General features: G+C 39.9%; 1 protein-coding gene across 4 annotated transcripts in view; it reads left to right on the top strand.

The window, feature by feature from the left end:
• MKRN2 (makorin ring finger protein 2) overlaps positions 1–12,720 on the top strand; it is a 22,967-nt gene extending 10,247 nt beyond the window's left edge. For all 4 annotated transcript variants that reach the window (XM_073352246.2, XM_073352248.2, XM_073352245.2 and 1 more), the window contains 4 exons: positions 2,438–2,652; positions 5,372–5,482; positions 11,488–11,632; positions 12,558–12,720. In XM_073352246.2, the coding sequence (XP_073208347.1) occupies positions 2,438–2,652; positions 5,372–5,482; positions 11,488–11,632; positions 12,558–12,701 (615 nt within the window). In that variant the 3' untranslated portion in view covers positions 12,702–12,720. The remainder of the gene's footprint in view (positions 1–2,437; positions 2,653–5,371; positions 5,483–11,487; positions 11,633–12,557) is intronic.

Here is a 12,720-nt window from a genome sequence, read left to right as displayed (position 1 = left end):
TAAAGCCCACAGACACTTGTGTGTTACAGGCTATTTGTGTATATACTTATTTAATTTAGATTTAAAATAATTGAGAGACCTATTGAACGCTCTAGTCACCCAAACTTGTCGTCGATACAACAAAATACCAGCTGCATTAAAATAAACATCCAACAGGAATTTAGCCAGCCATCTGTAGAAACTCTTTTTCACCTTTTTCATCATTGTGGGAAGAATCCCCTTGACTCTCTCTAAAAACCCTCTCAAACATATGGCTTTTGCAGCATGCCTAAAAGGTCACCAGGTTCTCTAAACTCTACTTGTACTCCTTCTTCTAGACCACGCTGACCTGAGACAACCAACTCATTTCACATAATCCACCACAGTGCAATCAGATGATAACATCTAGTCACTGCTGATATTAGCTGTAATTTGAGGTCAGGAAAGGTGCTGCATCCCACTGCTACTCTCCTGAGCCATCCAGTCCCAATTTGGATAGGATTTTGGGCTCAGTTCACTTCAGTTATATTGAGCTCTCTGTACCTCTTGTCGTCCAAATCTGTTAATCAGAGGCAAGTCAGCTGCTCATAGTACAATTGGTTCTCTTGCATATACAGTAGCTTTGCAGTAGCTTTGTTAGTAAAAGCTGTTTAATACACTTGTATTATAGGTAGAGCTGGTAGCACTGCATATAGCTAAGAATGCCCAACACTTTTCATTATAAGCCCCTGTTTTCAGCAGCTTATAACTTTGCCAAACTGTAACTGTTTGGCTGAAATTTTCCATATTGGGTATCTTCCCTCAAGCTTAGTTTTTTTTTTGGAAAATTTTAGCAAAAATGATTCAGCTGTTTCAGAGAATGAAATTAGGGGAAAATTTATTAAAAATTCTTACAACTGTTTTGCTGAGACTCTCTAGGGCCTCTGCTTTGGAGCAAGGGCTTCGAATTTGGCAGGGAGCTTGCCTTTCTTAAGGATGTGGTTTTGTTGTTCCTGTGGAGGGGAGTGTAAATTTGTTTGTTATAAGCCTTTGGGGAAAAAAAAAAATCTCATGTTGCACACATTCAATAAGGAATTGTTAGTTTGGCAGCTGAACTCTTCCAAGATTCCTTCTGTAGTGAGTGTGCTCCAGTCCAGGGCTGGTGTGTGTGTGGAGAGGGGCGAGCAGTCCTTTGCCCAGCAATTAGTGTGTGCTTCTGTGGCATGGGGCACTGGCAATGAGAGCCAAAGACAAACACCTATCTCCTCAGTGTTCCCTCTGCTGGCATTGAGGCAGCATAGTGCGGGAACAGCATGATTAGAATGCACAGTTGACATGAGCTGGATCTGGGCCAGGCAGATGGAGGGAGTAGATTAGTACTGGCAGCTGGTAGGAGACAAGGATAGGCTGAGTAAGGGGGCTGGGACTGGAATGAGGAGCCAGAATGGGGAGACTGGAAAAAAGCCTGTGGGTGGACATGAGAGTTCAGGTTTCAGGGGGAGGGAGGGGCAGAAGGGTTTGTAACCACCAGAATACAGTTCCCTTCAGCATCTGGAATGGAACCTGAGATTCCTGAGTCTCAGTATTCCTCTGTTGTCAACAAATACTTATGAAACCCACTGGCGTCCCTCATCCCCCTTTAGTGCTGGCCCACACAAAGGATGACAACCCTACTGCTTCTATCATTTATTCTGTTGTTCAACTGGCTGAGGTCTGTGCAGTGGTTCCAGCCTGGCTGATGACCTATGGGGGTGTCAATATGATGCCACGTGTTGGAATTCCTACATTTTGATTGATTAAAAAAGAAAAATCATCTAGGAAATTGCATCTAAAAAATTGTTAACAGAATGTTATGGTTGTAAAGACAAGCACTCAAAAGTTACAAAATGCCTGGGAAAAGTAATATCACCTTGCTTCACAGGAATATTATGAAAATAAATCCATGTTCGTGAAGCATTCGGATATCATAGTGATGAGCTCCCTGAAGAATTTAATAGAAAACTCCCTAAAGAAATTAATAATTCTGTATTCAGATCAGGGTTTAAATAGTGTGCAATAATAAGGCCTGGGGCCACACAGTGAACGAGCATAAAACAATATTGAAAGCTGCTCATTCAGTAAGCACCATAATTCTGTGCACTGAGTAAGGCCTGTCCCCTGTGGAAAAAAACGATTGTGATCATGTAATTAAAGGCTGTATCCTAATGCATACTCAAGGGGTGTGAATTACGGTTGCACAGCAATCTACATTTTTTGTGGGCTGGAATTTGCAACCTTAGTGCTCTTTTAACGTCTTTTGGGGGATGTTTTATAAAACAAAAAGCATGAACTACATTCTTAACGGAGTTAAGTGTACTAGTACTATGTTTTTTTTTCTTTATACATGCCTTCCATAGATATTTGTGTTTTACAAGCTAGAAGCCTTGTGCAAATATGGCAGAGACCCAAAGTAACTCTTTGATTCTGTTTTATGACCTAGATGTGCATGGCAGCATTTGAACACGAGATGGAGAAGGCCTTTGCCTTTCAGGCAAGTCAGGACAAAGTATGCAGTATCTGCATGGAAGTGGTGTATGAGAAACCATCGGCCTCGGAGAGAAGGTTCGGAATCCTTTCCAACTGCAATCACACCTACTGTTTGTCCTGCATCCGGCAGTGGAGGTGTGCCAAACAGTTTGAGAATCTAATCATAAAGTAAGTATATGTTAACTTTGTGGTCAACCAGTGGGACTTATGTCCACCCAGATCACACTGTCTATTGTAGCTTGTCATTCAGGTGTTCTCTTCTATAGACTTTTTGACTAGACGCAATGCTATTACTTTCATATCAAACTAAGTATGTTCACAAAGAGAAATTCTGTGGCCCTAAAAATGCTAATGTGTCCAATACTGAGATTGTGATGAAAATCCTGACTCCACGTGCCAAGGAGGTACAGTATCTTAGGCCTTGTATACGCTACCGTGGTAAGTCAACCTAAATTATGCTACTCCAGCTACGTGAATAACATAACTGGAGTCGACGTAGCTTAGGTCGACTTAATGCGGTGTCTACACCTCGCTGCGTCGAAGGGAGACGCTCTCCCATTGACTTATTTTACTCTACTCGTTCGGTGAAATACTGGAGTCAACTGGACAGCACTCTGCTGTCCATTTAGCAGATCTTTACCAGAGTCGCTAAATCAACCCCCGCAGCATCGATCACAGCAGCCTTGATCTCTGGTAAATGTAGACATGGCCTTAGTTAAGAATTGAAAACTGCTGTCACCTTATTTGTACACATTCAATTACTGGATTGCACATAAATTCTAACTATTGTCATGCTCACGCTGAACGCTCATTTGGATACTCTATTGATCATGCATTTATTCTGTATTTGGCCAATGCCTTTGTCGTATCTGCTGTTCTAGCTCCTATATAAATGCATTTAAAGCTTGATTCTCTTCAGAATAGAAATACAGGAAAATGTAAGAATCCAACTGATACCACAAAAGAGGAAACTTGCCTTTTCCCCTGGAACTCCTTAGAAAACTACAGATGTCTCAGGGAAAACTTTTTTTGAAAAATATTTTCCATTCTTATAGTGAAGTGGGTTGTATTCCCCATGTCCTTCACAAGGAGTTTGCTACAGTGAAATTTAGCATATTGGAAGCTGCTTGTAGTAGAGTAATGCTCCCAATGGGCATTCACTGTGAGAAGCTCAGTCTGTGACAGGAAATGAGGCTGCCAAATGGTTTTCGCAATCGTTCCCCCTGAGCCAATATTGACAAATGTTTTCAGCATTTTCAGAAAGTAGATCTGAAACTCTTAAACTACTTGTGACCTCATCAACCTTCTGAAAAGATATTAGGAAAAGGGAATGGAAATAATCTTAAAAGAAGTTCTGGCTGAAAGACTGGATGGTTCATTGGGCTGGTAATGGGACATAAAAGCCTTTTGTCAGCTTGTTGGTTGTCACTAGAAATTATCTGATGGCTGTTAGGTGTTCCCTGTGAAATCACTTGGGTTCTTGATCTGGTTCTAATGAACGTGTCCATCTCACAAGACCACTAGTTAAACTGGACTGCTTATTGCAATCTTAGTAGACAGGCCAAGTATCAATCTTCTCCTTTGCCCTATTTCGCTGCTGTAGTTCTTTTACAGAACAGGGATTGAGGTACCTGAAAAGTGTCTAATGTGGTTTGGATACCTTAGGTTTCAAGGAAAAAAATCATGGTCTGCACTGATCAGGAAAAGCATGCTTTCTATTCAAACACTGATTGAACTGTAGTTTAGACCAAACCTGATTGGGTTGAACTGGTTTACTTCAGTTGAAACTTTAATTTATAAAAACTTGTAAGTACAGTATACATCGGGGTGGGCAAACTACAGCCCATGTCCAGCCTTTCAGACCTTTTAATCCAGCCCTTGAGTTCTCGCCAGGGAGCGGGTTTGGGGGCTTGCACCCACTCCACGCATGCGATGGAACTGTGCAGCTTGCGGAAGCAGCAGCATGTCCCCCCTCCCGCTCCTAAACGTAGGGGCAGCCAGGGAGCTCCGCATGCTGCCCCTGCCCCGCAACTCCTATTAGCTGGGAACCAGGGCCAGTGGGAGCTGGAGCTGCAGGGGTGGTGCCTGTGGATGGGGCAGAGTGCAGAGCTGCCTGGCCAGCACCGCACCTCTGCATAGGAGCTGGAGTGGGGACATGCTGCTGCTTCCAGGAGCTGCTTGGAGTAAGCACTGCCCAGATCCTGCACCCCTGACCCTTCTCCCATTCCCCAACCCCCTGACTCAGCCCTGATTTCCCCCTCCTGTCCTCTGAATGCCTCAGTCCCAGCCCAGAGCACCCTCCTGCACCTCAAACCCCTCATTCCCAGAGCTCACCCCTGCACGCTGAACCCCTCATTTCTGGCCCCACCCTGGAACTTGCACTCCCAGCCCAGAGCCCGTACACCCTCCCATACTCCAAACCCCTCTGCTCCACCCAGAGCTGGCTTCTGCACCTCAAACTCCTCATCCCTGGCCTCAGCCCAGAGCTCGCACCTCCATCCAGAGCCCTCACCCCTTCCACATCCCAACCTCCTGCCCCAGCCTGGAGCCCCCTCCTGCACCCTGAACTCCATTTCTGGCCCCACCCCAGAACCTGCCCCCCCTCACCCCCCCCAAGTTGGAGCCCTCACCCCCTCCTGCACCTCAACCCCCAATTTTGTGAGCATTCATGGCCTGCCATACAATTCCCATACCCAGATGTGGCCCTCAGGCCAAAAAGTTTACCCACCCCAGGTATACACTGTAATCAGCTATGATATGCTTTGATGCTTCAATATGAAAGATCCAATTCCCCTTTCTCCACTTGCTGTTTATGACTAGTTGTTGAGAAATATCTATTCTCAGCAAGGTGTATGTACACTTATTTTCTTTTCATTACCCATTTAAGATCCTGCCCACAGTGCCGAGTGACATCAGAGTTTGTAATTCCTAGCGTATACTGGGTAGAAGACCAAAACAAGAAAAATAAGCTGATTGAGGCATTTAAGCAGGGAATGGGGTAAGTTCACTAGCCATAATTATTTTTTGTTAAATAAACTGAAAAGGTTGTAGACCAAGGTATTCAGTAGCCTCTTTTTAAAATGTTTTCTTTAATACTGTACAAAACGTACCTTATGGAATGTAATTGTGTGTACACACACACACACTATTCATATCCAGTGACTTCAGTGGTAGTTGAAGGAACTCGTATCTAACTTTGATTTTCCCCTGAACATCATGAATTTAATTTTCATTTCAGCTAGGCTAATAGCCTCTGAAAATATCCCTCATGATTAAATTAGAAATTCCCCAAGCTCCAGGTGGAATGTTAATAATTCTACTTTCCAAAATTGGCTGTTGAGGATATTTTTGTTCACTTTCCAAAACTACATTTAGATAACATCTGCTGATTTTTATTACTCAGCTATAACTACTTTGATTATCATACTCTTGTATCGTTGAGGGGAAAAAACCAAAGTTGTCACTGAACTGACTTTTATGATGTTTGTTTCTTTTTCTCTAATCAGTAAAACTTCAGAGTTGTTGAGGGATTTGTTGTTGTAATACCATCTGCAAATGTAAAAATAATTACATGCGTGATAAGTTTTATTGAACAATTAGACTTGACTGGTGGTCAGACCATTGGAGGTATGCAGTAAAGGATGGTGCTGTATCAACCTAACAAACCTCTACTTGCTCACTTGCCTGTGATAAATGAGGTTTTTTTTGATGGGAGGGTAAATTATCATTACTACTTTCATTATCATTGATTGCCATTATATGAAGTGTGAGTAAAATAAATCTTTGTATTGGGCTAGTAAATTTTCAACCCATTTTGGAATGCTAAAAGCTGAGTGATGATACACTACCTGAAGTGCATTAATCCCCTGGAGACACACTATTTGCGGTGCTTGTTCTGGAATGGTTCCATAAAAAACCTGGGTGTTTACTTGGCACTGTCAACAAGTGCGTAACATACATTTCCAAAGCACCCATCATGTTAGTACGTGGGTACTTCTTGTTCAATTCGCCTAGCATGGGGGAGCATCATCTTTCACAAGAAAGGGAGTTTAGAGAAGGGGTGGTGATGGCACTTGTGTAAGGGTTGCTTGCATTCTTTCAGGAAAATATTAACTGTCTCTGTTAGTAGTGGCCCAGGAGATCCCTTCTACTAGCTTTGATATAACAAGAGGGCAGATACCCAGTTTAGAAGTGGTAGTGTTGAGTTGATCTCATGAGTCTTGTTTTTATAGCAGAAGACATGTCTTCACTCATAGGATGGTCTTCTGATTTTGGATGGTGTTTCACTGTAGATGTAGGCAGAGTTAAGCTATTAGGGTGACACTAACAGTGCCTTTTTTTATTCATTTAATTTAAACACTTTTTAAAGTGTTTAAATTAAACTTAAATTTAGAATTTCCTGTCTTCTCAATTTGTTTAAAACAGAATGCTATTTATTTATTTTTCCTGTGGTTCTGGAGGCTTAACTTTAAGACCAACTCTAACTTAATTTTGTCTGGGAATTTCAGTAGGTTTTGCCAGATTCCTGTGACACCCTATCTACTCTGCGTTTAGTAAATGCATGGGTTTTCGTCCAGATATCTATAATGCTATAAATCTGGATTATAATTGGACAGACTTTCTAAGATATGCCTGATGCAGCAGTTGTGATGCCAACCTGGGAATGCCATGTTCACTGGTCCATCACTCTTCAGGATCAGAAGTTCTGCCTGAATCCATGAGGTTCTTGTGCCAGTAAAGAGACCACAAGAAATTCATCTAATTCAAAAAATCCAGCCACTATGGACCCCGAAAGAATCAAAGGCTAACTAGTGCTTGCCACAGCCAAAAACAAATTTAGTTTCTGATCTGATTTTTAGATATCATGAGCTTTTTTAAAATGGAAACTTCAAAAGAAGTACTAACACCTCATTTAAAATAAACAAACCACACAGCTCCAAAACACACTTTTGATTTGCCTTCATAAAATTCTATCCTGATATAAAATAACATGTGAAACTTAATGAGAGTAGCTTCAATAGTAAGCATGGAATGAAAAAAGTCTCTCTCCAAATACAAGCTGTTAAAATCATTGAACAAAATCTTGCCTGCATTAATTTCTTGGACTATTACTTCTTTGAAATTCTTTATTTTTTCCTATTTCACCACTTTTCTTTCATTAAGCCTGGACAAAATGAAACTACTGGATATCATCTCCTGACTCGTTCACTAGTATCTGTAATATTTGGGTTGCAGGTGTTAAACAGTTCTCTGATTTTTGGTTTTGCAGAAGCTAAATTTTGGACTTAGTCATGTAAGTGTAAACTTTTGAAAGCTATTTCATTTTAAAGGTACAAATAGTGAGTGATAGGCAAGACAGTGACATGGCGTGTATTTATTAAGTAAATCTTGATAGCTGTTTCTATTTATTACTTCCAGCAGGGGTCTCTGTAGACAGTTGAGAATGCAACTTAATGCTGATGCAATAGAAGTGGAAAAGTAAGATTGGTAGATTATATTTGATTTAGATTTAGTCTGTCCTGCAGTCTTTTGCAGAGCTGACCATGTAAAAAGTAGCCTATTGTTAATTTTTTTCTCGATCTTGTTCTTCCTAAGAATACAGTACATTGCCCATATGACAGGGATGAGTTTTCCATTTCAACATTAATAACTGCATAAATATCAGTGACATTATGATCATAATCCAAAGTATGGCATGGTGATTTAAGTGCTAGAATAGTTTTTAACCACACTTTCTGTACAAAAAAATCACCTTTGGGCTAGGACTAGTGGGAAATTTCAGCCTAAACAGTGAATTTTTCAGTTAGTAAGCACTTTGCCTTGTAGTATTGGGTCTTAAGGTTTTAACTAACTAGCTTTCTATTAAAAGACCCAGTGTAAAATTTTCAAAAGTAACATAAGAGTTTGTCTCATTAAAAGTAAATAGGATTTAAGCAACTTCACAAATTGTATCCCAATTCTAGGTAATACTTAGAATTTCCAGGCTTTCAAATGGGTGAACACTACAGTGTTTGGTAGAAATTGCATAAAGACACTACCTGTCTGTTTACGTTCAAATTAATTTTAGCAACATATCAACACTGCATGGACTATTCACATATCTTTAGAGAAACCACTACTTAACATCATTTCCAGAAATGCTGTCATTTGGACTGTAAGGCCTTTCTTTGCTCAGCCACTGAAATGTTGATGCCACAGGAAACTGAAAGCTGAGTGGGGAAGGGATTTTTAAAGTTCTTTAAAACATCTATGTTAGAGCTGTGCCTAGCAAATATCTGGAAAAAGATTAAATGCTGCCCCTGCAGTTAAGGTGTAGGCCCACAATTTACATCCTGAGAACCCCAAGAAGTTTACCATCAAAACCAGAGAAGACTAGACTTCACATTCTTGAGATCTTCATTTAAAAAAAAAAAAAGCAGGAATCCCATTGTGTAAAAGTGATTATTTGCAGATCATTTTAATGTTTGTAGGACAAGAAACAGTACCTACATATCTGTGCTAAGTCTCAAACTGTTACTGTTTTCCAGTTGAACCTTTTGTATACATGCAGGGTATAGTCTCAAACAGTTTTTTAAAAGAAAAGTCTTTTTCTAGCAACTGTGTGTGTTCTTAAAGAAGGAAGAAGTATTTGTTGTGAAGATGGTGAACTTCAGTTTAATGCTACTGCAGTAGCGCACAGTCTACTAAGAAGAATTCATTAGCTCACATCTCCATTTTTGGAGTTGCTGTTACTGTACATTGTTTGAAGTTAGGCTGGTGTCTGGTTTGGGTAGAGAGAGGACCAGAGCTGAAGCTGTTTGGGTGACCTCAACTGCAAGGTCATTTTAATTAGTTGAGTGAGCTTACCTGCATGCTTATGTGGATTACCATTTTTTGTTTGCCTTTAATTTGAATTTTCAGATCTTCTGCAGGTTCCCCCTACACCACTCCAAAATAAAAAAGTAAGGATAGATATTTGAAGCCTTAATCCAAGGTTAAGTGTAGTGCCTGGCTCTCTCTATATATGATTAAGGCATTTTAACACATGGTTAGATGGGTACTTCTTAGACAATTGGAAGTTCATGCTGTAAATCACTTCAATAGCAGTTTTCTCAAGGAATTAACTCTTACAGATAATATAGAGGTAATCAAACATAACTTTTTGAAAAATTTGCTTAAACATTATCAGTTTACACAGGTAAACTTTACTGATAGGTTTTAGTAATGTAAAATAAGTTATTTATACTGAAAATATCCATTTCTTAGCCAAGGAACTCAGCAGGCAATCTCTGAGTCATTCTTCATTAAAAGTTTATTTAAAAAAAAAAAACATACACACACCAAACAGTGGTAGAACAAAAGAAAGCAGCAAGTCCTGGAAAATGAAAAGCAGGAAGTCAAGGCCAGTTTTCTACTGTAAAGCCAAATATACTAGGTATATTTATTACCTCTGCTTGTTTTGTAATTTTGACAACAGCTTGTTTAAATATAGTATCATGGAGCCTGCTTGTTCAGCTGGTCCTAATCCATTATATTACAGTTAGGTCTTAAACAATTGAGTTACACCATAAATGAATATTTGTTTTTGTAAATCTAAATTATTTTCTCTCATGGTTTTCCTTTTCTGATTTCCTCCAATAGAATGCTTGTTTGTGAAGAGCAGGATTGTCAACAAAGTACTTAGTTGTGTCACCACTTTAAAACCATTGCAGATTATATGTCAAGAGTCTGCTGCTCATTAAATTGTTCTGCTGGCTTCACCTGAATCAGCTGAGCAATAAAGCTGGTGGAAATTTTTCCAATTTCTTAATCTACTTTTTGCTTTAAAAAATGTGCAGGAGAGGGAGGACACTTGATGGTGGCTTTTCAACCAGTTCTACTGTTCAATTGGTTCAGGTGTAGAGCTCCTCAGCATGCTGAACTCTTTAGTACAATTCCTGTTCTTCATAAAAGGAGTTTGTTTAAAGATCTTTGAAAAACACACAAGTGTGGAAAAGTGAAGGGCGACATTTCCCCAAACCATTCTTTTGTTGTACAAGAGGGGAAAAATGATTTGGCACTAATCTGTCTGACTGCTGATTGTATATAACCATTGGTATTTGAAAAAACAAACTTTCAACCTACATTTCTCCAATTAAAGTTAAAATTTGCACTTGCTTTCATACATTTTTACTTCATGTAGGTCTGTAGTGAAATGTTCCTGTTACCGATTTATAGATAACATAACTTCAGTTAAATCCTGAGACTTGAAGTACATAAAAGGACATGTAGTTCTTCAGCTATCCTTTAGCCAAATTATCAAGTACATTAAACTGATCGGAGCAACTTTTTGTCTTAGTCTGTTACTGGGAAATGTAACTTCTTATGTAGCAAAGCAGGTATCTTAAGTTACAAACACAGATGAAGGATTATTCTGGTTGCAATGTTAAAGTGCATGTTTTATGTTAGTTTGTAAACTGAATCAATCTCACCAGAAAAGTTGAGTGCCTCCTCCCACCATGTGTATAAATTTAAAACACTCAACTTCTGTTTTCATTTTATACTGAAGGTTAAATAGTGCTTTGGATTCTTTTCTCCCCCAAAGGTACTAACTGAATGTGATAATTATTTAGTTTTGAAGGAGTAAACTTGACTTCCCCTGAGCTTTCTACTTCAGCTGTTGCTGTGATCATTGCAGTGTCATGACTTGGCTTCACCACCTAGAACAAGAGTCTTTTTGTTGCTTTATGATGATAAAGATTAGAGTGCTTAAATGTAGGGCAGCAGGGACTGAGATCAGTACTGTATTCCTCAGAGGGATGAGCAGGTCTCTTTGCTTTTAAAAAATCCTTTCAGACACTGCAGTAACTGTATTTTTTGATTCTGGAACCATTGAGCTGATCCTGCTTGACTGGGAGAAGAGTCATAGGAATTTTAAAAAATGGGTAGATAGCCCTGGAAAAGCTGCTCAGTTCACTCTCCTGTCCCCAAGAAACAGCTTTCGTTTTTACCATCATCTAAAGGAACTATTACTCTTTCTTTCAGGAAAAAGGCCTGCAAATATTTTGAACAAGGAAAGGGAACCTGCCCATTTGGAGGAAAATGCCTTTACCTTCATGCTTACCCTGATGGGACACGAGCTGAACCTGAGAAACCACGAAAACAGCTGAGTTCAGAGGGGACTGTGCGGGTAAGCAGATTCATTTGCTTGAAAGCCCCACTTGAATATAAGCTGCCCTTTTATAGAAGGGCATGATTTCTCTCTACGGAGGCAAATTTAAGAACTTTGCTCTAAAAACACCTTTTAGGCACCCAACTTGACACTGATTGTGAATTTGTCTGAAAACCAGAATGAGTTTCTTTATACTTAACATTTTTCAAGACCTCTGAGCTCAGTGGGGGAACTCTCTCTGTGTACTCAGAACCTCATCTTTTAGCAAATTCCTGATCCTGTAGCTGTTACCCATATCTCCCATTGTCTTTGATGGGATTTACACAGGGGGAAGTATTGCAGGATCAGCTCCCTCATTTAAGCTGCAAAAATATTCTTATGTGCAGGAGTTAACTTCTCCTTACAAAAAACTCTTAATTTCATCTGTTTTAAGACCAGCTCAATGGACCATGACTCAGCAAAGAATTGTAGAAAACATTCTGAGGGAGTTATACAGGTGCACATACAGCTGAAATTAGCAGGCCTAACAAACCTTAGAGGCATGAGCTAACTAAGCCTGGACATCACCTGTCTAGGTGACCAAGAAAATAAGAGGGGGAGCTGTTCTCTAAATAACTTGACATTTCATGTGTAGAAAACAGTGCTGGTGTTATCTCCCCTTCCCAAGCTGTAGGTAAAGCCTGCTCCATATGTGAGCAACACACCATGACCACCAGCTAATGGTAAGAAACAATTCCCCACCCCTTTATTTAGGCGTAGCCTGAGCTAGTCTTCCCCCCCCCCTTTTTTTTTCTGAAGTTGATCATTAAAACTTGATGGGAGAAGTAAAATAAAGTATTTTTGACCTGACTGCAGTTATACCAGTGTACAGTCTTTCCCAAAGCAGACATCTAATGCATTCTCAGAATGCCTCAAACTGACCTTTTTATTTCTGTTTTCACAGTTCTTCAATTCTGTTCGGCTTTGGGATTTTATTGAAGACAGAGAAAGTAGGACTATGCCCCATGCTGAAGATGAAGTGACAGAGCTTGGAGAGCTTTTCATGCACCTCTCTGGGGCAGATCAAGAGTCTGCCACTCCTCAATAAAGAGAACTAAGGAACAAAA

Source organism: Lepidochelys kempii, chromosome 7 (assembly GCF_965140285.1).
Source record: "Lepidochelys kempii isolate rLepKem1 chromosome 7, rLepKem1.hap1, whole genome shotgun sequence".
NCBI lineage: Eukaryota > Metazoa > Chordata > Testudines > Cheloniidae > Lepidochelys > Lepidochelys kempii.
Note: the sequence above shows the minus strand (reverse complement) of the source record. Positions and strands in the feature narration are given on the sequence as shown.